We start from the raw sequence: 27,121 nt of genomic DNA on the forward strand, positions 1-27,121 counted from the left end.
AATGGAGTTGAGCTGCATGTACCACTTGAATCACATACTAGCTATCCTGCCAATCTTACATTTGTGGCAGTACCGGGAATCGAACCCGGGAGTCCGAGGACGGCAGCTAACAGTGGTAACCGTTACGCTACGAAGGCGAACCATCAGTCGTTGAAGTTAGCCAATCAGATCGCCTCGCGGACGAATTAAAATGGTCTCTGCTAGGTGGCTTGAGATGACCAACCGAAGAATGTTTGCATTTCAATGCACTGTACACATGACACTTACAGCTTAACGAACATTTCCGTAAATGAATGATCCCCTAGCAGCCGCCACTACTGAGAAATCAGCATCAAACACAAACACACCGTGAATTTCAGGCGGTGTCAGTGAGGCGCACTTGCTATGAAGCGATCTGCCAGTTCGGAGATGAAAATCCACAGCCTGTTTCCAGTCATTCGACCGGGTCAGGAATGGAATGAATGAAGCCCCCATCTAGCGGCGAAGATGAGAATTGTGCCGGCTGCCGAAGCCTGTCGCACTCCTCTGGGGCAATGATTAATGAATGACAGATGAAATGAAATGATATTGGAGAGTGCTGCTGGAATGAAATATGACAGGGAAAACCGGAGTACCCAGAGAAAAACCTGTCCTGCCTCCGCTTTGTCCAGCACAAATCTCACATGGAGTGACCGGGATTTGAACCACGGAACTCAGCGGTGAGAGGCCGGCGCGCTGCCGTCTGAGCCACGGAGGCTCTGCCCAGTTCGGAGATCTGTGCTCAAATCACTCACCTAGCGAAGTTTCTGCTTTGATTGATGATCTCAAGCCGGTTTTAAGCCACGAGCAGATTTAGTAACACCGCCTCGCAAAACCCATTTGAATTCACCCGCGAAGCGACCTAATTGGCTAATTTCAGCAAATGATAAAATGACAATGGCGCGAGATATCGAATTGTTTTTCAAATTATTTATCAGCATGACCAACCCTCAAACGCTCATATACCCGGTTTACGTTGTTTATGACCACCCTGTATATTAATGATGATTCTTGAATGAAAATCGACAGCCTGTTTCCAGTTATTCGACCGGGTCAGGCATAGAATGTATCAAGCCCTCATCTAGCGGCGAGGATAGGAATTGCTGCCGAAGCCTGTCGCATTCCTCTGGAGCAATGATCACTGGCAGGTAAAATGAAATGTTATTGGAGAGTATTGCTGGAATAAAGGATGGTAGCGAAAACCGAAGTACCCGCTCTCCCACTTCCGCTTTGTCCAGCACAAATCTCACATGGAGATTCATAAAAGAAACCTGTAAAATCCAAGCCTTATTCATGGCATTTACTTGATTTGGGTATTTTTGGTGCCACTCCGTTCTTTTTAATATTAGTGTTCAAACAGTGTCATGTGATTCCTAATCATGCTTTGGATTTTACATTGACATTGGCGTCAGCAAAGGGGATCAATCAAGAAAGTCCTCTAAGGTGGACTCGCCAGTAAGTAAAACTAATACACCTTTCAGAATTCAGTCTGCGAACTACCGTGAACCACAGAACCCAGAGGTGAGAGGCCGGTGCGCTGCTGCCTGAGCCACGAAGACTATAAATTACGAATCTTATTGTTCAAAAACATCAATAACACATAATCTATTAAACATCCCATGACTTCATAATGCGATGCTTGAGCTGTGACAACACGCAATATATTTTCATCGTTTAGACTAGAGCGAGAGAGTGTATGAGACTGAAAGATTGAATCCAAATGCTTACAGCTGAGTACTCTGTGGTTTTGGAACGTGTACAACAGGCAAGGGCACGTCGTGGTAGAGCGTGCTATTTTGAACAGTTTTTGTAAAAGATTACAATGAAATTTATAAGTAATAGTTGTATTCACAACCACTTTAAAACATACTTGCAACTTAAGTGTGGTCAGTATTCAGTAATCGGGAGATAGTGAGTACGAGCCCCACTGTCGGCAGCCCTGAAGATGGTTTTCCGTGGTTTCCCATTTTCACACCAGGCAAATGCCAGGCCTGTACCTTAATTAAGGCTACGGCCGCTTCCTTCCAATTCCTATCTCATCGTCGCCATAAGACCTACATGTGTCGATGCGACGTAAAGCAAATAGAAAAAAAAAAAAAAAAAAAAACATACTTGCACCTATTCATTTCCAACTAATGATTATTTCATAAGAATATAGACTACCGGTACCTGTTTTGGTCTTTTCTACCATGCTTAGAAGTTTGAGTATTGAGTTTTGATACACCTTGTAAGCGTCCAGGTTCGGAAATAAGGCAGCCGTGGCCTATGAACTTAAGCCTAGTATCGTGTTTTTCTGCAGTATTGTCTGCCTAGCCGATGTAGCAAAGGCGCGCTTGGTTCATGCAAAAGGACGTGGATTTGATTCTCCGTCAAGAAGTCGAACGATTTAGAAAGGGACTTCCACTTCTGAAGAGCCTGGGTTTCACTTCCTCCTTCAACAGAAATGAGGACTGGGGTTGATTCTTGGAGGCAAGGGCAGCCGCGTGAATGGATAATCCCTCTGCGGCGATCTTCGGACTAAGGGAGACAGACGCTAAAGCGTTGACCTTCTTAGCCCTAGTTGGTAGGATCGATTTCGGCTCAGTCCAGTGATATTTCAAACTGTTCAAGTACACCAGCCTCGTATTGGCAGATCAAATGGCACGTATAAGGACTCCAGGGGACAAAATTTCGGCACCTCAGCGTAGAAACAATAACATTATTAACTTCCATTCCTCCAGGGGCCTTCATGGCCTATATTCGTGATGGTTTTTCTTAGTCTGGGTTGGGAACGTACTGCGGTGTTTAAACCCATTTCTTTCCTTACTCTCGTCCCCAGACTGACAAATAAGAATAAGAAAAGGCTTAATTTCTGTATACTCGTATGCAGTTGACCGGTATCCGAATTACCGGCACTGGTACTACTTTCCATTTTACGTAGGACATACTGAAACTAGTAAAAAACAACTTTTCATTATCCAGGATTTTTTAATCCATAGACTTCTCATCATTTTTCAACATAAACTCCATTTCTTTACACACATTTTTCTCATCGTTCTGTGAGTTTGAAAATACCCTGCCCTTGTAGTACAGTTCTGTTCCAGTAGTCCACAGACACTGATACACTGCATTCTATATATCTACGAAGTTTCGTAGCGTTGGCTTCGCACCTGTTCCTTCATAAAACTGAAAAGAGGGTGCCATTTTAGGTCTGCAGGTAGGGTGTGGCAGAACTTCCTACCTCACTTTCCCTCATTCAACGTCGGTAAACTGAACAAAGCGAAGAAGCTCCATATCATGTTGACGGATAATATTTCCTGAGCTTATATCGCGAAATGCACCACGAAGACGAGAATTTTTTTTTTGTTTCGTCGGTTCACTTTCTAATTGTCTAGTTCCGCAGCTAACTGGTTAGCAAGCTGGTCTTCGGTTCAAGTGGCCGCGGGTTTGATTCCCGGCTGGATCACCCATGAACCTGAACTCGAAGGGATCTCTCCATAGGCCAAAAGCCCTTATTTTTAGTGTCTAACTTAATTCTTCTCCCTAAGTCCTCCAGTGAGTTAATTGTAAGTCTCAAGATACCAGTCGAAGTTTCCATTGAACAACCCTTGCTTTACAGATTGAAATATTAGACCTGAAAATAATTCCCTTTGTTTCCGGCCAAGGTAAGATGCATTATACAATTAAGTTTCTCCTTGTACATGCGGGTTCCAGAACATAGGGGCAACTTATCAACACCCGTTGTTGACCAGGTTTCATTTCGAAATGATATGCGATATGACCTATTAACCCGTAGCAATTAGCTGAATAGAACAGCTGAGAAACCTCTCTCTGGTCATATACTAAACTGGGTGGGGTTGATAATGACTACTTTGAGAGTACATAAAATTAATCGGTATACCATTGTTACTGGAAATTTGTCAATAAATCTAACTTTCTCCCTAAAGTGATGTTTTAGATGTTCAGTAACACATTTTGACTTCATGTCAGCGACAGATTTTCTAGCAATTCGTACTGCAATAGGATGAACTCAGATCTCAGCATAGGAGCCAGACTTCCAATTTATCCAATATTCTAGCCAGTTTCGGCAACGGGCAAGTATATGCAGTACTGTACATTAAGATCTTCATATTAGTGTAAAGAAAACTTCATTTGTGTCATTTTATACACTTTGATTATCAAGACAGAAAAAACGTTAATGAACAGTGAATATCGGAGGAAAATAATTACTCTATTTAAATTTTTGTTTACAATTCGCTTTTAAGTCTCACCGACGCAGATAGGTCTTATGGCGAAGATGGAATAGGAAAGGTATAGGTGTGGAAAGGAAGCGGCCGTGGTCTTAAGTTACAGCCCCAGCATTCACCTGGTGTGATAATGGAAAATCACGGAAAACCACCTTCAGGGCTGTTGACCGTGGGCCTTGAACCCACCATCTCCCGGATGCAAGCTCTCAGCTGCGCGCCCCTAACCGCACGGCCAACTCGCCCGGTTATTTAGAATTTCAAAGTAGATAAATATTAATAGAAATAAATATATTATATTATTATTCTTCTAAGAGAACATTAATATTAATATGCGACCCCGCAGAGAAACGGGACATTATCAAAGTGAAGAAAGCAATGCCAAATTACCTTGCTTCTCATCATGCCTCGCTGCAGATGAAATTCAGGAAGGCTTAAATAGATTTTAAAAAATCACGCTCTAAAGTTATACTACGTGTAACAATGTAAGAAAGATCCGTAAACATGTAAGGCAGTCATCATTTCAAGAATGGTCTTCTGCGTAATGGCAAGTAATTGGAGTGATTTATTTTTCTGAACACACTCTAGCAAATGTACCTGCCGGCTCTGTGGTGGAAAATGCCCCAGGTACCACCTCATCAACTGCACCTCAAGAACAATATCCATTACTGCACTCGCTAAAGACTGGTAAAGAGGAACCGCATGCACTTACAACGGACGAGGCATGTTCAACAGAGTGTTGCAAATTAGACAGACAGAAGACTCTACATCACCGTGCCCTGCAATTGCGATCTCAATACAGTGTCGCAAATTAGACATGCATATAGCCCCTCACCACTGTGCGGTACAATGTGTCTGAGGCAGAGATCTTTTTTGCTAGGGGCTTTACGTCGCGCCGACACAGATAGGTCTTATGGCGACGATGGGATAGGAAAGGCCTAGGAGTTGGAAGGAAGCGGCCGTGGCCTTAATTAAGGTACAGCCCCAGCATTTGCCTGGTGTGAAAATGGGAAACCACGGAAAACCATTTTCAGGGCCGATAGTGGGATTCGAACCTACTATCTCCCGGATGCAAGCTCACAGCCGCGCGCCTCTACGCGCACGGCCAACTCGCCCGGTGAGGCAGAGATCAGCCTAAATGTCCTCTCACAGATGGAACACATGAACAGACGAACACCACTGTTCGGACCTGCTTACAAGCTGAAAGCTGGAATAGTCGTCTCCCAGTATGATCAGCAAACGCACTTAGGCCATCTCTCTCTCTTGCACCTTAAAAGCCACGCGTGAGACATAGGATCAGCCCCCCCCATCATTAGGAATATCAATATGTCCCTAAGAAAAACGACCGCTTAAACGCACTCCCACAAATAGAACAACCAATGGGCCTACCCCCGCTATGTGTAACGCTATGCGATCCAAGAGAGGATTTAACCTAAGGAGCTCCAAAAGAGTTTTATAAGAGGTCCCACAAACGGAATGGATGTCGATCCCCATTATACTGCTAGTGAGTACCTGACAATGACTATCTGACTGTGTACATTGTTACCTGTGGAATTTAATTACGTATGTAACCTAATAATTGTGTATTATTGTGTGTATGGCCATTGGCTGCAATAAATTATTATATACTCAGGCAAACAACTTCTTGCCTGATAAAGTTAATCTGACTTCATCGAAGTGGATAGCTATCCTAAAATTAAAGGTTAATTACGGCAACCTAAAAGGAGGTCCCGGTAATAATGGAGGAAAGAAGAATAATTCCCTTTGTCGAAGAACCACAAAGCACACTGAAACACCAAGTCATGGACTTGGATATTGTTCTTTCAATTCTATTCTTATTAACCGAAGACGTCATAAGGTTAAGCATGCAATCATCGATAAGCTGAGCACGAAGGGGTGTGATTGCTGTAAAGAAGGCCATGCGTTTGTTTCTCACGAGAAGAAGGGACTTATTGAAATTGTCGCATTTAAGATCCGTCGATACAGATTGAGAACAACATCCAAGACAAGGCAAATGAAGTTGACAAAAAGAAACTAGGACTGCATCCCATATCTGCGTGAAAAGTACTTTTGAGGGTGGTTGCCACAATAATCAACACTTCCTATATGCACTCTATGTATTGTTATTGGAAATTTGTCAATAAATCTTTCTCCCTAAAGTGATGTTTTAGATGTTCAGTAACACATTTTGACTTCATGTCAGCGACAGATTTTCTAGCAATTAGTACTGCAATAGGATGAACTCAGAATAGGTTGAAAGTCGATTTCGATTACAATACGGTCTAGAAAATTCAATATTCATCATCAGTGATCACCACCATCATCACTTGAAAAGTATTTCTATCGCTATGGAAACCGTGCATACTCTGTTAAAGGGTTCTTATCTGTAGCCCGAGGAACTACTTCTAAAAAAATTGCGGAATGTTTAATAATGTTATTTGCTTTACGTCCCACTAAATATTTTTATGGTTTTCGGAATGTTTACAACTTGATATTTAAAAAAGTTAAAACTTCGTTAAGCTCTCTTGCGAAAGGTATCATAGATTATGTGGCTACAGTACATCACCATATTTACGAAAACGTGATAGTTTAGATTTATATTTAAAAGTCTGCAATGATTAAAGTGTTATTGCAAGCCCAGAAATAGGTGGAAGGGTACGTTGTGCCACAAGGCAACTTCAAAAGAACAAGCAGTATTCAGCAGACGTAACAAATGAATTTCTCTTCTATTCCTGACCTTTTACCAATTAAAATGGGGTCGGATTCTTGGTTTGTATTTGGTTCTCTCTTTACTGTCGGATGCCAATCCTATGTAAAGGAAAGTATTCACTGTTGCATGTTTGTGTGGTAGTTAGTAGTGTGGTGTGCTGTGTTTGTATGTAGATAAAGAGAAGTGCATTTAAGAACACAAATACCCAGTCCCCGAGCCAGAAGAATTAACCACAAGCCGTTAAAATCCTCTCAGCTGACGGTCAATACGCTGTTCATTCAGCTAATGAACCGGATTATTATTATTATTATTATTATTATTATTATTATTATTATTATTATTATTATTATTATTATTATTATTATTATTACAAAATGAACTACGTAAGTTAAAATATTACCGTGGTATTTATACAGTACTGTATATCGATTGTTTATCAAGAAAGTGATCAATTTCTCATTTCTCACACCATAGAACCAAAGTTGAAGGGTTCGATCCCGGTTAATTCTGATCCTACTCGAAGGTGCTCAAATACACCAGACTGGTTTCAATAGATTTACTGGAATATAAACGAACTCCCACGGGACAACATTTCTGGCACCTCGGCGTCTCCAAAAGCAATCATGGGACATAAAATCTATAACATTATTAGAATTCTCGCTTTCTTATTTAAACTTTCAGAAGACAATTTGATTTTTAAGTATCCTAACAGTGTAGAAGAATAACCCCAACATTCCTGTACATCCAGAAGTTCTGTAGGTTCTTCTTCTTCTTAATCTGGTTATCCTCCAGGGTCGGCTTTTCCCTCGGACTCAAGTGCAGTGTCCTGGAGCTTCAGACTCCGGGTCGGGGGATACAACGGGGGAGGATGACCAGTACCTCGCCCAGGCGGCCTCACCTGCTATGCTGAACAGGGGCCTTGCGGGGGGATGAGAAGATAGGAAGGGATAGACAAGGAAGAGGGAAGGAAGCGGCCGTAGCCTTGAATTAGGTACCATCCCGGCATTTGCCTGGAGGAGAAGTGGGAAACCACGGAAAAACCACTTCCAGGATGGCTGAGGTGGGAATCTAACCCGCCTCTACTCAGTTGACCTCCCGAGGCTGAGTGGACCCCGTTCCAGCCCTCGTACTACTTTTCAAATTTCGTGGCAGAGCCGGGAATCAAACTCGGGCCTCCGGGGATGGCAGCTAATTAACCACTACACCACTGGCGGACTCAGTAAATTACCAACTCGTTATTATGATATTACAGACGTTTTAAACCATCAGTTGTAACATCGCGGACCGTAAATCTAAGTTCAATGAAGTTTACAGTCAGAAGAACGATCCTGCCACCTCCGCTGTTTGTGGTTAACTACCAAATAGTGACAGTAGATGACTAAACCTACCGAAGGCTGTAACGTCCATAGCTCGCCTTTGTTATCAGTAACGTTGATACGCGTACGGGGAACTGTACCAGCATATACTATCAATTATGTCGTGAAGCAGGCGTGAAGGACAGGCAGGTTCACAATTAGCTTACCAAACACGCTTATAAGTGCCGAATTTTTAACGAAGTTAACAGAGCTTCGTTCTGTTCAATCAGGACTTGCGTCAATCTACACAAATAAAATTATAATTTTATCTGAACACTCGATATTTTTGCCGCATATTTAGTTTCTATCTCGGATTAGGTGAACATAGGTCGAATGTATGTTCATTTCAGTTTTTGTCTGCCTGTTTTTTAAAACATCACGGGAAAACGCGTTAACAGAATTTTCCAAAATTTGGCATTTATGTCCAGGGATATAACAGCTGTGCACTATACTACATATCATTTAATTAGTGTATAGTAGTATAGCTATATTTATCCTTTGAGTCACGGATTAATTTGTACCAATTTCCATTTAAAAATCTCTTAAAAGTAGCGTCATATGAAAGTGTAACATGACCGAAAGCACTGTCGGGAGCCAAGACGATATTTTTTGCAGTTTCCCAAATTAATGTTGAAAATATTCCTCAGCAGACAAAGTAGCTGTCTCCAAACTACCAAAAACGTAAAATTAAGTAATTTCCTCAACTTTGCCGAAAGTTGAATCCTTTCTCCCGTCTTCCCAGCCCAAACTTTGCAACATTGTTGTAACGCCACTCTTTTGTCTGAAATCACGCAGAACAAATCAAACTGTTTTTCTTTGGATTATTTCCAGTTCTTGAATCAAGTAATCCTGGTGAGGGTCCCATACACTGGAACCATACTCTAGTTGGGGTCTTACCAGAGACTTATATGCCCTCCCCTTTACATCCTTACTAAAACCTCTAAATACCCTCATAACCATGTGCAGAGATTTGTATCCTTTATTTACAATCATATTTATGTGATTACCCCAACGAAGATCTACCCTTATATCAACACCTAGGTACTTACAATGATCCCCAAAAGGAACTTTCACCCCATTAACGCAGTAATTAAAACTGAGAGGACTATTCCTATTTGTGAAACTCACAACCTGACTTTTAGCCCCGTTTATCAACATACCATTGCCTGCTGTCCATCTCACAACATTACCGAGTTTATTTTGCAGTTGCTCACAATCTTGTAACTTATTTATTACCCTGTACAGAATAAAATCATCTGCGAAAAGCCTTATCTCTGATTCAACTTCTTTACACATATCATTGATATATATAAGAAAACATAAAGGTCCAATAATAATGCCTTGAGGAATTCCTCTCTTAATAATTACAGGGACAGACAAAGCTTTGCTACTCTAATTCTCTGAGTTCTATTTTCTAAAATCATAGCCACCCATTCAGTCACTCTTTTGTCAAGTCAAGTTGCACTCATTTTTGCCAGTAGTCTCCCATGATCTACCCTATCAAGTGCCTTAGGTAGGTCAATCGCGATACAGTGAATTTGACCTCCTGAATCCAGGATATATGCTTTATCTTGAATATTGTGATCAAGTTTAACATTTCTACTGGGTAAATGAGATGTTCGTGATCGTGGACAACATAACTGAAAGGGTTAAAGTGCAAACCAGTGAATTTTAATTTCTCCGTTAATATTCGCTGTATCGAAAAACTGTACATAATAAAATGTTGAGCAAAAAATAATTTCTCATTGTTTATATCTCACGCGCCATTACCTTACGAGGAATAATTATGGTATTATTCCTGTTGATTACATGTTTCACAAAATCTAAATATCTTCACAAATAATAATTACCGTGGTATTTATATAGTAGGCCCTACTGTATATCGATTGTTTATCAAGAAAGTGATCAATTTCTCATTTCTCACACCATAGATCCAAAGTTGAAGGGTTCGATCCCGGTTAATTCTGATCCTACTCGAAGGTGCTCAAATACACCAGACTGGTTTCAATAGATTTACTGGAATATAAGCGAACTCCCACAGGACAACATTTCTGGAACCTCGGCGTCTCCAAAAGCAATCATGGGACATAAAATCTATAACATTATTAGAATTCTCGCTTTCTTATTTAAACTTTCAGAAGACAATTTGATTTTTAAGTATCCTAACAGTGTAGAAGAATAACCCCAACATTCCTGTACATCCAGAAGTTCAGTAGGTTCTTCTTCTTCTTAATCTGGTTATCCTCCAGGGTCGACTTTTCCCTCGGACTCAAGTGCAGTGTCCTGGAGCTTCAGACTCCGGGTCGGGGGATACAACTGGGGAGGATGACCAGTACCTCGCCCAGGCGGCCTCACCTGCTATGCTGAACAGGGGCCTTGCGGGGGGCTAAGAAGATTGGAAGGGATAGACAAGGAAGAGGGAAGGAAGCGGCCGTGGCCTTGAATTAGGTACCATCCCAGCATTTGCCTGGAGGAGAAGTGGGAAACCACGGAAAAACCACTTCCAGGATGACAAAATTTCTAGAATCCGAAATTGTCAAACTTTTATGCCTCAATTATGTTTTTATTTCAAGAGTTAAAATGAGGGAGATATTCACTAATTGAGATTTTTATCGCTATGTCCAATAAGGATGAGCATCGCTGACGTGAAATATTCTTCAGTCGTCATGGTAATGAACTACCTGTGGACAACGGTGGTGGTTGTCGTGATTGTTTAATAGCGATCAAACAGGCATGGTGATGTTGACCAGGAAGGTTATGACGATAACTACCGAAATGAAGAAAAAACGAAGAATTAGGAAAAAGTTAATCATAAAAGGGGGAGAGGGTTTAAAGCCTAAACCTTGAATGTTCTAATATAAGAAAACAAAATATGATGGTCTGAGCCCCAGAAACGTAAGTACAGTCACATTACGCTGACTGACTACTGTTATTTGAGCTGTGTTGTGTCTCTTCTGCTGCCATTTATCTCCGCTAAATTGCATTACTGCTGCAGTTACAAACACTTACCGGTCAACGACGCGCATACAACTGCTAGAACACTATATTACTGGTAACATTGTAAAATTTGTATGATCCATACCTTGACATTATTATCTAAGGACCAGTTACTTGAGAATTACCCGGTGCGTTGGAATAATACTAGAGTACCCGTTTACTCAAAGTCTTATTCTCGTATTATCTGGTATTGTTTCCACTTACTTGTGCCAGGCTCCTCACTTTCATCTATCCTATCCGACCTTCCTTGGTCAATTCTTGTTCTCTTCCGACTTCGATGGTATTAGGTTTCCGAGGCCCAGAGAGTCTCATTGTCACGTCTTTTGTGCCTCTTGTCCTTCATATTTTAAAAGTGTCGAACCCCTTCCATTTTTCCCTATGATTAGCATTAACAGAGAATTGTTGCCCAGTCGTTCTTCCTGTTAAAACAGTAATAATCACCACCACCATTTACCCGGGTATCATCCTTTGCCTTCGGATAATACTCGGGTACCCGTTTACTCAAAAGCTTATTCTCGTATTAGCGAAGTAGTCATTCGTTACAATTTTGCAATCTATAATCTTATGATAATGAGGAGGATGAATAAATATATCTGTTATTTCGACATTTTCGTTCTAACCTAAAAATTAACGGAGTAAAATTTTTTTCTAAAATAAATAACACCTTATGTAAGAGCTTTGGCGTAAAAATGACATGTGAATACCGACGTAATTTTTCTCCGGTTTGAAAGAGGATTAGATATGTGCCTCCTCCTCCCACAAATGAACAGGAATAATTGTACGTGTTTTAAAAGAGTTTTCTTAAGTCTTCGCGGCAAGTTCTTTTATTCAAAAGAAATATTATTATGACTCAACCAAACGGTCACACACTAGATCCCTTTATTGGAAAAAATACATCATAACGGGCTAAATACTTAAACATTCTAACCACTGGTCGAATGTGTCTAAAAATGGAGGTGACTATTTATAAACATACTGCAAATACATCACACATATATACATTTTTAAAATAGCCTAAATTGAGGGACGTACTTCGTTTTATTTTCTGGAAATATGCGCAAGTAAGTTATCATCGGGTACGTGTAACAGGTAAGCGGGTACCTGGGTGTTCAGATATCCATACCCAATGTGAAGGTACCAGAGTATTTTCGCTTCGAGTCTTGGCGGGTACTCAATTACCTGGAACCTGCCATTGTGAGCTGCTATCACCTAGTGAAATGCGCTGCTCATCACTAATATTTGTTTTTAATAATAAGGATATATTCTTGAGTAAACACTTCATATCCTATAGGCCTTGCTTTCAGTCATACTCCAAACATGGAGGCACGTTCATTAATGATACCGAGGTCGTTACGTTGAAGCAGGCAGCATTTCCTCGTTGTGTTTGTCGAGTCTATTTTCATCAGCGTATCGCGTGACTGTGGTTGTGAAAGTCTGGGATATGCTGTGCAGCGGGCATATCACTGACCGAATCGTAAGGACGTTAGAGTTTCAGTGCCGTAGTTCGAATCCCTGCCAATGAACGTGGGACTTTTTAAATGAAAAAGCTCTTGCTTCTGATTCGTATTCCGTGTAAACATCTCCTTCACTGTATCACATCTCCCGGCCTAAGAGACGGAGTTACCGTCTAGGAGACCCGCCGTCCCCTTCAGGGACGGAATTTAAAAGTAGTAGTAGTAGTAGTAGTAGTAGTAGTAGTAGTAGTAGTAGTAGTAGTAGTAGTAGATTACACAGCTTACTCTACTCATAACTTTAGACAAACACACATTGTTCAAAATAATACGTAACATTAATTGAGTCTTCTCAGTAAATCATAATCCTATGCACAATATTCAAATACTGTATTTCACATAGTCTACAACATAATGTATTCTCTGAGAAGTCCACACATTGTAGAAAGTTTCTATCTAACTTTTGGGCTCAATATAACTTAACAAGTAATATATGATAACACACATAACTTAACCCTATACGCTTATGTGACATGCGAGTTATTTAAAAATTGAATATAATTAAAGTTCTAGGTTATACCAGTTAGCATGAAACAGAGAAAACTGATGACTTACAGGCATGTCTAAGGAAAACGAACCAACAGGCTAGTGAACAAAATTCTTATCCTTCGAAAGCCGTGGCTTCAAGAAGTGCATCTGGTCTTGAAACGGGCGAACAGTTCAACGAAAGATGTCCGGTATACAGTGAGTTTTAGGATGAAAGGCACAAGGGTAAAGGATTTCCCCCGGAGAAAGTTCGAAGATTTCTGGAGAATAGTTGCTAAGAAGAAATCAAAGGCAAAGGATCGCTGGCAGGAAAGGAAAAAGCACCTCTAAGATCGAATGAAATTATATGTCTTCGTAGACCACATATTTCTGTATCAATAAAGAAGAATAAGGATAAGAAGAAGAATATTCAAAGTAGACTATAAAATATTTCTGAAAGCAAGTTACCTCCACAGTTATGGGCGATGCAGCACATACAGTACTATGAGAGAACTAGAAAGCAGGTGTGGATCAGAGCGATTCTAGGCCACCATGAATTTAGCCATCTATGTCTATTATTGATCTTCTCCATTAATTCATTACTCACATCTCTAGTGAATACTGGCTGATATTTAGCTGCATTTGAACCGCAAGCAAGCATAGATACACACACTATTATACAGGCTTACAGGGTATAAAGGCCCTATCAAAATTCGTTCTTCTAGGGATGATAGAAGTCAAAAACATAACTTTCTCATTTAATAGCCATAGGTAGGAAATCAATAGCTGAAGTATATTTTGAGATGTTTGAGAATAGCTATAACTATTGCATGTCAAGTTCATTGTAGTCTTTTACAAAAACTGTTCAAAAGTGCGTCCTCCTCTTTCAACACACGCTCTGGAACGACGTGCCATTGCCTGTCGTACAGCACATGTTCAAGGACCCCAAGCATGTGCTAGAGAGTACGCATCCGAGCGAGTCTCTTACACTATCTCTGTCTGTTCTTAAACGTGAAGGAAAAAAGTACTGCTTCTTGTTAAATCACAGACATTACATTTAAATGCCATTGCATGTTTAATGGAGTATGTAATATTGATTGTTTTGATGAATGAGAATCATAAATAATGTCCTTCTTATTCTTCTGTTCGATTTTGGTCACCATGGACCACGGAATAGCAACTATGGTACCCTGAATCATCTTTTCTCTCCACTGGCTTTGATTTTCTGCCAATACAGCTTCCTTTCTTTCCTCTGAAAAGACCAGTTTTGAAGATGTATTTTCTACTTCTCCTCTTAAGTCTGATAAGAATGGCCGGAAGTGGTTCCTGTTTTGAATGTCTCACTGCCTAATGCCCATTCTCTCCTTGTCGGTATCTATCTCCATAAACCACCTGGGAACAACCTTTTTCCCTTCGAAATGTGTAACGTGCTTTCGAGTGAATTTTTCTTTATTCATACGTAAGAGAGGAGTATAAAATAAAATTGTATTCATCTCTTTTCTCATCGACTCTATAATTTCTTCAGTCTCTTTGTATAACTCTTTGTTAGGTCTTAATCTCCATTGTCCACCGACGTGCCCAGGTCCCAGAATCTTAGTGTGTTTCTTTCTTTCTTTCTTTCTTCTCCAGTTGTTCCAGAAGTCCTCTACTTGTTAAATAAAACGTCTCAGCAGCTTACAAACGTACAAATAAAGTCCTTAAGCTATTAACAAGAACTACATTTCCCAGTTCAAATGCGGAACCTGTGAATAATAAGAAATATAATAGTTATAATGTCTTGGAGGGAAGGCAAGATATAAGATCGTGTGCAATAACGTAAATATTTATATGACTCACATCAGAAGGTCGTTTACTGAGCGAAGCGTAATGAAGCACTATGAGCAGTACGTTCCCACCTCATCAGGCTCGCTTCACTGCACAATACTGTCAAAAAAGACACTACATAACTTCCAGAACCTGTTTTTATGATTGCACTATACGCAGAATTACGAAGTGTACTTAATTAAGCAGAAACTGTTTTATGAATGAACTATTTTAATAACTTTGTGTGTGAATTTTAATTTGAATTCACCTTAAATTACAATAATTACAGCGAACCTGATCGCATATGGTTTTAATAATTTGGTGCAATAGGTCCGCAAGTCTTCGACTTGTTGAGAAAGGAAGGACAATCACTATATCTTTTTAAATATATCTTTATTTTAATTGTAAGAGTACTGTGTAAGATTTTAATTTCTGATAATGTTGATAATATTTATATGATTTCCAGTTTTCCAATGCCTCTGTTCAGCTGATGATGACTCAGTATAGCGTCGAAACTAGTTCTGAATAAACATAATATGCTGCAATTACATCTACACAACACACTGTATAGTATTGAATAAGGTGGACTTTTAAAAGCTTTGTAATCTCGGTTAAATACGGATAAAAATTAAGTTTATTAATCCATGTTTATTTACCAAAAGACCTTTTTCGGTCTCATATAATATCTACAAGTTGGAGTATTGAACCTACTACACTCTGTATACACCGCAATACAGCATGCAACCGGATTTAGCGCATGGCGTCTGTATAACAATTTTAAATTAAGCTCTGTAAGTCTTTAGGTTTTTTCAATCGTGAAATTACCAGCGTTTCGCCCCAATGCAGCAGTGGGCTCATCAGTTGGAATGCTACACCTTTCCAAGACACTGGCGCTAGTGCGTCGTGGAGACACCACTACAAGCCTCCTATATAGGACAATGCAGTGACGGTGCACTAGGGGAAGCATGTGCCTCCACTTGAATAAATGCCTACCTTTGGCCTATATCAAAATTAAATTTAAAATAATCCTCTTAACCATAAACATCTTCCACTATTGCCGAGCTGAATAGCTCAGACGGTTGAGGCACTGGCCTTCTGACTCCAACTTGGCAGATTCGATCCTGACTCAGTCCGGTGGTATTTTAAGGTGCTCAAAAAAATCCTGCTGGACTAAATTCCAGCACTTCGGCGTTTCTGAGAGCCGAAAAATGAGTTAGTGGGACGTAAGGCCACTTTTCTTCCACTATTATCTTGTACACACGCTGAATGCATTCTGTCACCAGATGTCTAATGATTTGCCCTGCTGCACAAGATTCACATGGAATTATGACTCTTATATTGCTATAATCGGGAGCCTCCGTGACTCAGGCGGCAGCGCACCGGTCTCTCACCACTGGGTTCCGTGGTTAAAATCCCGGTCACTCCATGTGAGATTTGACCTGGACACAGCGGAATTGGGACAGGTTTTTCTACGGGTACTCCGGTTTTCCCTGTCATCTTTCATTGCAGCAACACTATCCAATATATTTCATTCCATCTGTCAGTAATTTACCATTGCCCCTGAGGAGTGCGACAGGCTTCGGCAGCCGGCACAGTTCCTATCCTCGCCGCTAGATGGGGGCTTCATTCATTCCATTCCTAACACGGTCGAATGACTGGAACAGGCTATGGATTTTCACTTTCATACTGCTATTATTCAAATGCAATTATGCCATATTTCCAGAAGTCATTCACAAAATTTGAGGAAGTAAGAAACATGAAAATACTAGGCCTCTTACATTCATCTTTCCAATCAGAGACCTGTTAGACAACTCTTATTCTTTTCAGATCTCCACTATATTAAGTTGGCGAGACTAGGACGACTTATTTCCTGTTCCTACATTTCCTTTTGCTGACACCTCAGTGAGGACATGTAAACTCCTCCTAAAACCAGCGCACGCACTGCATTTCAAAGGTCAGGTATTTGTTTACAACATGTTAACTCGGCCGCCAAGCGAACGACATTCACGAGCAACCTTGATGGTGGGCGGATGAGTAGCGGTTATTGGAGCCAGTCAAAGAGGAGGGCCGGCCCCGTGGTGTAGGGTAGCGTGCCTACCTTTTACCCGGAGGCCCCGGGTTCGATTCCCGGCCAGGTCAGGGATTTTTACCTGACCTGAGGGCTGGTTCGAGGTCCACTCAGCCTACGTGATTAGAATTGAGGAGCTATCTGACGGTGAGATCTCGAAAGCCAAGAAAAACGGCCGAGAGGATTCGTCGTGCTAACCACACGACACCTCGTAATCTGCAGGCCTTCGAGCTGAGCAGCGGTTGCTTGGTAGGCCAAGGCCCTTCAAGGGCTGTAGTTCCATGGGGTTTGGGGGGGGGGGTCAAAGAGGAGGAGTCAGATGTTAGTAATGATTGATTATTCCTTTCATTCGAAGAAGTCCAGTGGAGGAAAATGAAATTCAAACCAATGAAAATATCCGAATTTCTAATCAATCAATCAATCAATCAATCTTTCTGGAGTAATACAGGGCTGATTTTAGCTATTTTACGTCCTTCGAATGCAAGCTAACAGCTACGTGTGGTGATGGTGGTGGTGGTGGTAGTAGTGATTATCGCTTTAAGGGAAAGTGCAACTGGATAACCATCCTCTATTAACTCTAAACAGATGGAAAATACAAGAAGTCAGACAATTCGAATAATGAAGGTATGGGCAAAGGAAAGGATGGGAAAATAAAGACTCTCTACGCGTCGCAACCTAATACCGTCAGGGTCGGAAGAGAAGAATTGACCGAGGGAGGACGGACAGGTTAGATGAAAGTGAGAAGTGGGATAACTCACTAGATGGTCTGCGATACCGCCTCATGAATATTTTTACTATTAGTTGCATGCAACTTCCATGATTTCGCCTTCCTGAGATTTCTTTTCTCACACTTCCTTGATAATTTGGCATAGTTTTACTATTCTCCCTGGTTTCTTCCATTTCCTAATTTTTATATCTTTCTTTCCTATGTACAGTATATATTTTTTGCCGGGCTGAGTGGCTCAGACGGTTGAGGCACTGGCCTTCTGACCCCAACTTGGCAGGTTCGATCGTGCCTCAGTCCCGTCGTATTTGAAGGTGGTCCGTGTCGGTAGATTTACTGGCACGTCAAATAACTCCTGCGGGAATAAACTCCAAGCACCCCGGCGTCTCCAAAAAACGTCTAAAAGTAGTTAATGAGACGTAAAAACAATAACAATATATTTATGATTTTTCTTGTTTCTTTGCAGTCTTTTAGTAGGTGTGCCACTTCCATGTCTTTATTCCTTATTTGTTTATCTTATGGTTTTATTTTTACATACTCTTATCAACCTGCATAATAATTGAAAATGAAAACGTAAACAATTGTATATGCGCTTGTTCTTTTTGTTCAGGTTCGATGCCAGGTGGGGGTCGAGGAATATCTTCTCCGTCTACAGAACGTAACGTGGTCTTCTCTCCTCTTAGCATCGCCAGCGCTCTAGCACTGGTCCTGCTAGGAGCAGGCGGCAAGACGTACCAGGAGCTGGCTAAAGTGTTGGGACTTACGGACGCCAGCCAGACGCTGCCTTCTGATGACGTCATCCACAATGAGTACAGTCGCGTGCTGGCAGAATTCCAAGAAAAGCCAGGAGACACGTCGACAGTGAAGATCTCATCAGCTAACGGCATCTTCTTGCAGGTATTGTAGCTTGCAGCCTATTAAATTTGTCAAAATGACTTCATCAAGTAAATCATGAGGCGTTCTGCGGGTAGTAGGCTACGGGCGAATTTTACATCCCTCACTCCGTCACGCTGTCCCCCGCTCTCCATACCTCTCCATCTGGTTTTAGCCAGTTTAACCTTTTTGTGCACGCATTTTCATTTCGAAGCGCATTTTTTTTTCTGCAGTTTGCTTCACGACGCAACGACAAAGATAGGTATTATGGTGACGGGGGAAAGTACTAGGATTGGGAAAGAAGCGACTGTGGCCTTAATTAAGGTACAGCCGGGCTGAGTGGCTCAGACGGTTAAGGCGCTGGCCTTCTAACCCCAACTTGGCAGGTTCGATCCTGGCTCAGTCCGGTGGTATTTGAAGGTGCTCAAATACAACAGCCCCGTGTCGGTAGATTTACTGGCACGTAAAAGAACTCCTGCGGGACTAAATTCCGGCACCTCGGCGTCTCCGAAGACCTTAAAAAGTAGTTAGTGGGACGTAAAGCAAATAACATTAATTAAGGTACAACTCCAGCTTTCGCCTGGTGTGAAAATAATAATGTTATTTGCATTTTACGTCTCCCTAACTACTCTTTTACAGTTTTCGGAGACGCCGAGTTGCCGGAATTTAGTTCCGCAGGAGTTCTTTTACGTGCCAGTAAATATACCGACACGAGGCTGAGGTATTTGAGCAAATTCAAATACCAGCAGACTGAGCCAGGATCGAACCCGCCAAGTTGAGGTCAAAAGGCCAGCGCCTCAACCGTCTGAGCCACTCAGCCCGGCGGTGTGAAAATAGAAAACCACTGAAAACCATCTTCACGCCTACAGACAGTGGGGTTCGAACCCGCTATCTCCCGAATGCAAGCTGATAGCTACGTGACCTAAATCGCACAGCTGCTTGCTCGGTACGAATCTTTTTATCTGTTATTCATTGAAAGTTTACAAAATACAGTCACACTTTATAAAAATGTGCAGCTCCTTTGTTGAATGATGTACTGCACTGGGGATTAACCACGTTTGGTTAATTCCTGTAGCACGAGGTCTGGGTATTTTTTATCATCTTAATACACATTTAGCTACAAACGACCATAGAAACACGCAATGTAATATATCCATCCATTTAAATAGGATTGCATCGGGAAGGGCATCCGACCGTAAAACTAGGCTTGATCGCCAATGGTGCTGAACGCAGTTAACTGGGAAAAAGACCAGGAAAGGCAAATTGCACGCACGATATAAATAGTAATAGCATTTAGAAGAACCCGTGGTGTAGGGGTAGCGAACCTGCCTCTTAGCCGGAGGCCCCGGGTTCGATCCCCGCCCAGGTCAGGGATCTGAGGGCTGGATCGAGGTCCACTCAGCCTACGTAATTAGAATTGAGGAACTATCTGACGGTGAGATAGGGGCCCCAGTCAAGAAAGCCAAGAATAACGGCCGAGAGGATTCGTCGTGCTGACCGCATGACAACTCATAATCTACAGCCCTTCGGGCTGAGCAGCGGTCGCTTGGTAGGCCAAGGTCCTTCGAGGACTACAGTGCCATGGGGTTGGTTAGTTAGTTAGTTAGTTAGTTAGTAATTTGAAAGAACACTTATTTCAACTATAGAAATCAACGATTAGTTATTTTGCGTGGACGTATTAACTTCAGAAACCTCATCTGAAGTCCCTGCTCATTTCGTTTTATGATTGTATGAGGTAGCGTTCTTTAGGACGTGGATTGTAACAATGATGACATTTCTGAAAACTCGGCTAACCTGGTTGATGTTAAAATAAGTTTTCCTTTTTCGAAGTTTATTTTACTCGTCTTTGCTTTGTTTTTTGTTTTTGTTCTTTTCATGCAGTGAATGCTTAACATAAAATGAAGGCAGGTACTCAGCGTGGAACGTACTGCTTACCAAGTGGAAGAGAAAGAGGTCTCTTGACGCTCCCAGATTTTCTCGTAATTTAATTCCACCTTGCATCCTTTCACTTTTTGAGTGCGTTTTATGTCTCGCTGAGTTTATTCAGTCCCTTGGCTGTGGTACGAATTTTAATTTATACCACCGCAACTTCTGCTTTCTCATTTTACGTCCTCTATCTTACCGCATCAGTAGGGGATAGGCTGAGAACCTGTGTGCTCGGCTCACGGACGATTCTGCATAGATGTCACTTGTCAATGAATGGTACGCTGAAGGACAATGGGCAGGTGGTCCACACTACAGTGACTATTTATGTACAGTGCGGCCAACGAGTGCTTCATTCTGACTGGCTCCGCTATGTTTTAGCCAAATGCCCCGTCAACTCATTTAAACGTATGTATTCCGCACAGGGTAAGACCACACTTTACGCATTTTCGACGAGGTACAGGCTACGTAACTTTAATGCCACCGAAAATATGTTTTTATTAAACACGGGGGATTATTTAGTATTATTAGTTTCAAAATGAGTGTGTATTTATGTATTTCAGAGGTCTATATCATCATCATCATCATCATCTGTTTACCCTCCAGGTTCGGTTTTTCCCTCGGACTTTGCGAGGGATCCCACCTCTACCGCCTCAAGGGCAGTGTCCTGGAGCTTCAGACTCTTGGTCGGGGGATACAACTGGGGAGTATGACCAGTACCTCGCCCAGGCGGCCTCACCTGCTATGCAGAACAGGGGCCTTGTGGTGGGATGGGAAGATTGGAAGGGATAGGCAAGGAAGAGGGAAGGAAGCGGCCGTGGCCTTAAGTTAGGTACCATCCCGGCATTCGCCTGGAGGAGAAGTGGGAAACCACGGAAAACCACTTCCAGGATGGCTGAGGTGGGAATCGAACCCACCTCTACTCAGTTGACCTCCCGAGGCTGAGTGGACCCCGTTCCAACCCTCGTACCACTTTTCAAATTTCGTGGCAGAGCCGGGAATCGAACCCGGGCCTCTGGGGGTGGCAGCTAATCACGCTAACCACTACACCACAGAGGCGGACTCAGAGGTCTATATTTGAAGAAAATTATGCCAGACTGTTGTGTTTATAGACGAAAATCCATATCCGGAAAGGGTTTTAAAATGAAGTTGGGCTATCGCTTGTTTTTAGCTTTGAAAGTAGCACATTATAAGACGCTCCCAGCAACGATGGACTTGTCTCATGCATTATAATGGTAACAATAATAACAAAATGGGTTCGTAATTTTAGCGGGCCAAGGCAGTAAACGTCAGATTTCTGCGTTAATAATCGAAAACCTGTACATAACGAAAGCTGTTTAGAATATAATTTCCGATTTTGCCGTGTAAGGAAAAATAACAGATTTTCACGATTATATATTTTTTCACATATTTCCAAATATCCCCGAAAATGTAAAACTTGTACATAAGAAAAGTTACAGGAAAGGTCACTCCTGATCATTTATGTCTCATTCATTTTTATCGCATGAGCTGTCCGACTCGTTGGCTGAATGGTCAGCGTACTGGCCTTCGGTTCAGAAGGTTCCGGGTTCGATTCCCGGCCGGGTCGGGGATTTTAACTTTCATTGGTTAATTCCAATGGCCCGGGGACTGGGTGTTTGTGCTGTCCCCAACATTCCTGCAACTCACACACCACACATAACACTATCCTCCACCACACTAACACGCAGTTACCTACATATGGCAGATGCCGCCCACCCTCATCGGAGGGTCTGCCTTACAAGGGCTGCACTCGGCTAGAAATAGCCACACGAAATTATTATTATCGCATGAGCTGTCATCTTTATTTCTTTCTTAATCGGTTTATCCTCCAGGGTTTTCCCTCGGACTCAGAGAGGGACTCCACCTCTACCGCCTCAAGGGCAGTGTCCCGGAGCGTGAGACTTCGGGTCTTGTGGAGGGATGGGAAGATTGGAAGGTACAGGCAAGGAAGAGGGAAGGAAGGCCGTTGTCTTAAGTTATGTACCTTCCCAGCATTTACCTGGAGGAGAGTGGTAAACCACATAAAACCACTTCGAGGATGGCTGAGGTGCGAATAGGACCCACCTCTACGCAGTTGACCTCCCGAGGCTTAGTGGACCCGGCTCCAGCCCAGATACCACTTTTCAAATTTCGTGGCATAGTCGGAAATCGAACCCGGTTCTCCGCGGTTCGCAGCTGATCACGCTAACTACTACATGAGGTATCATGATGGATATATTCTCGAATTCAAGCTTTTATGGCTATTCATCTCTTAAAGGACGTGGTTATAAATGCCACCTACCATCAAGTTGAATTTTCCTATACGTTATAATGATAACAATAATAGTCCGACTCTGGTCAGCGTACTGCCCTTTGGGTTCAGAGAGTATCGGGTTCGATTCCCGACCGGGCCGGGTATTTTAATAACACGGGCTGGGGACTGGATGCTTGTGTTTGTCCCAACACTCTCCTTTTCATATTCAGACAACACACCGCACGGCAAACCACCACAGAAACTCGCAATAGTGATTACATCCCTCCATATAGGATTGGCGTCAAGATGGCGATCCGGCCGTTCGACAGAGCCAAATCCACATGCGTGACGCAGTTCGCTCCCACAACCCCACAGTTGTTAGAAGAGCGGTAGAAAAAGAAAAAGAATTATTAACAGTGATAAAAATGTATTGGCAAAACCGACAGTAGCAAATAGAATGTTTACAATACAGCGGATATCTACCAGTACTAACCGAACCGGGGCACAGAATTAGTCGCACATCACGGGGATCGAACCGCATGTGGTCGGTAACAGAGTCCTGAATACAAGTACTCCGGAACCTGGACAACTGCTTGTTTTCACCGAGCAACAAGTAGTATTCTCTCAAACTATATTGTATAGTGATACCAATATTTAATTGCTCATTACGGGGATCAAACCGTAGCCGTCATCACCAGAGCCTTATACACAACTACCCGCGAACCATGACAATTACTTGGTTTCACCACTCAAGAGTAGCAGATTTTCGTTATTATCTATATTAGTACCAGGAGTATAATGGTACAATTTGTTATGTTAACTTATATTGTGTTAACATAAAACCTGGAATACGATAATGTTAATTTTTAATTTAAATGTAGGCTAACTCTGCAATCATTATATACATTATTCAAGACAATGACTATACTATTTTATGCCACATGTATTTTAACATAAATTTTATTAAAGGCCTAGCTGCTAACACGGAATTTCTAACCTCGTAAATAATTGTGACATTTATACCATGTATAAATCTAAATTTTGAAGTCTTACACCAGGTATAACAAATATATATAACAAATACTGATAGGCATATATACACACAGTATAAGCAAAATAAATAACATCTTAAAATATTGAACTAGTCTATTTATTGAAGCAGCAATAATAATAATAATAATAATAATAATAATAATAATAATAATAATAATAATAATAATAATAATAATAATAATAATAAAATTGCAGCGGACATCCGCAAAAGACGTCTGAAATTTTATGGGCACGTTCGCAGACTGCCGGCAAGTAGACTGACATACAAGATTCTCACCTACATAGAACATCTAAAAAATATTCCATGGGTACTGGAAGTGAAGAAGGATCTAGAAAAAGCCCATATGGACTCAACTGACACCGCGGACAGAAACCTCTACAGGAAAAAAATTAATGGATGGAAAGTGCAACCAGAGAACGAAGTGAAAAAGAAGACTGGAGCAAAGTGGACAGAAGAATGAAAAAGGATCCACGGAGAAAGGATGAGAGCTGTTTGGCAACTCAGAAAACAGAATCGTTAGAGCTTTGCGTGATCCATTGGGTCCATACGCACATAATAATAATAATAATAATAATAATAATAATAATAATAATAATAATAATAATAATAATAATAATAATAATAATAATAATATATCACTTTCCTTCATCTACCAGCCGATTGAGAACTTGGATAAAACTGGACTGGAGTTGGCCACACTGTACTCCACACTTGAGAATGGGCAGGGAGTCGCAAAGAGTTCGGATCGGAACGGGTGTTGAGTTCACAGAATTATTTTAAACAGAGTTCGATACAGGCCTTAATGGAGTTCACCCTTCCTGTCTGGAACGCCTCATAGCCTATGTATTCCTCCATAAAGGTAGTACAAAGCTTAGTAAACCTAATTCGTAATATAAAAGCAAGTAGACCCCGAAGGTTCTTGGAAGAGTGGAAGGTAAAAGTTTCCACTATCCGCAACCTCGGCATTATAACTCATAGTGCTCCTGATTGTGATCAACAGTGTAATAATAAGAGTAATAGTAATAATTAATTCTCTGGAGATGCTTCCATATTTAAATGATATAAGTGGAGAATCAAGAAGAAATTGTGGGTCCTGGCCGGGTATTTTAAGACCGTGTATCTTCCTCTCACCGTCCGACACCTTGTCTGAATGGTCAGAGTTGAGGCCTTTGATTCAGAGGGTCCCCGGTTAGATTCCCGGCCGGGTCGGGAATTTTAATCGTGTCTGATTAATTAACAAATAATAATAATAGTATTAAATTTACGTCCCACTAACTACTTTTATTATTATTATTATTATTATTATTATTATTATTATTATTATTATTATTATTATTATTTCCGACTCGGGATTCGAAGCTTATATCCTTGACCAGTCCAGTTCTCGAATCAGCGGCTCATTTTACCTGAGCTGTTTGTACTTGTGGGAATAACATATCTATTATCTGGTGTATTAATCGCATACCTGGCTGGTACTGTAAGCTGCTGTCCGCGTAACACTCAACATGACAGCTAGTGAAGAACGTGTGCCAGCCCTTGTAGATGTTTACCTGTTTTTAGCACCCACGTCTGCTGCAAGGTGCTTCCTGTTTGTGCAACGTGAGCAAGGCCCAGAGAGGTTAAAGGACCTCGACCTCCCATTCAAACATTTCGGCCCGTACGATAATTGCAACTGCCGCCTCCCCACCTTTTCACACTTTGACACAGAATCCGTCTTTATCCGCAATGTCAGCCGTTCGTGATCACCAGGTGAGTGCTTACTCTCACATTGTTTAACCACGTCAGTTTCTGATGTTCATTCATGGCATACAAAATATCAGAGTTTTAAAATGTATTTGACCGAGCTCGATAGCTGCAGTCGCTTAAGTGTGGCCAGTATCCAGTATTCGGGGGATAGTAGGTTCGAACCCCACTGTCGGTAGCCCTGAAAATGGTGTTCCGTGGTTTCCCATTTTCACACCAGGCAAATGCTGGGCCTGTACCTTAATTAAGGCAACGGCCGCTTCCTTCCCACTCCTAGCCCTTTCCTGTCCCATCGTCGCCGTAAGACCTATCTGTGTCGGTGCGACGTAAAAGAACTAGCAAAAAACTGTATTTGCCGAATAAATGAATGCATATTAAAATGCTCCTGACCTTTCAGTATTTATTCGAACACGTAATAATAAAACAGAACCCCCTCTAAAAACTATATGAATACAACTTTCTGAAATACATACCACTAAACTATTCCTTTTCATTATTTAATCAACATTCGCCAAACCCTTTGTATCACTTACATATATTTAAAACACAAAACATATCTTCGCATAGACAGCCTGATGTGTGATTTTGGCCTTCAGGCTGATCATCCATAGGAACCGTATTCGTCATAGTAAGTGGTCGCCCGACTTACGGCCGATGTGAATCTCGTCCACTACAGTCGAATTGCATCCGACACCTACTGATTGATTAATGTTACTTGCTTTACGTCCCACTAACTACTTTTACAGTTTTCGGAGACGCCGAGATGCTGGAATTTAGTCCCGCAGGAGTTCTTTTACGTGGCAGTAAATCTACCGACACGAGGCTGACGTATTTGAGTACCTTCAAATACCACCGGACTGAGCCAGGATCGAACCTGCCACACGTTGGGGTCAGAAGGCCAGCGCCTCAACCATCTGAACCACTCAACCCGGCTCCGACACCTACTTTATAGGGCCGATCCGTCAGTGTTACATCTGTCGTCAAGTAAACCGGTTGTTAAACAAAATGGATAGTGATTTATACTTCCTTGAAAAGCCATGCCTCACGAGTCGAAGAATAAGGTGACAGTGCAGGGAGTGTTACTATAGATTCGTCCCATACTGAGCAAAAGATGTAGTATAGGGGATTTTCATCACCTAGATGAAGAATTAATGAAAAAAAACGGGGAAAAGTTTAAACTGTGTATGACAATGTTTGGGAACACGACCAAGAAAAAAAATAGAATTTGCTTATTAGGAGAGCAATAAGTGTTTTCCAATCGACCGATTACGTCCGACTAAACCTATTTCATTGAGATCTGATCGTGACATGGCCGTGTTCGGCTGAGTAAGTCGTGTATAATCGACGCATGCCACCGCCAGCGGAGACTTGGCACCGGGGACCACTGGGACTATCCTGTA

General features: G+C 41.7%; 1 protein-coding gene across 1 annotated transcript in view; it reads left to right on the forward strand.

Moving 5' to 3' along the window:
* The window catches only part of LOC136876270 (leukocyte elastase inhibitor), a 54,613-nt gene that overhangs the window by 16,999 nt on the left and 10,493 nt on the right, over positions 1-27,121 (forward strand). The window contains exon 2 of the mRNA XM_067150080.2: positions 18,485-18,771. Within this exon, the coding sequence (XP_067006181.2) occupies positions 18,485-18,771 (287 nt within the window). The remainder of the gene's footprint in view (positions 1-18,484; positions 18,772-27,121) is intronic.

The sequence above is a fragment of the Anabrus simplex genome, chromosome 6, assembly GCF_040414725.1.
Source record: "Anabrus simplex isolate iqAnaSimp1 chromosome 6, ASM4041472v1, whole genome shotgun sequence".
Classification (NCBI taxonomy): Eukaryota; Metazoa; Arthropoda; class Insecta; order Orthoptera; family Tettigoniidae; genus Anabrus; species Anabrus simplex.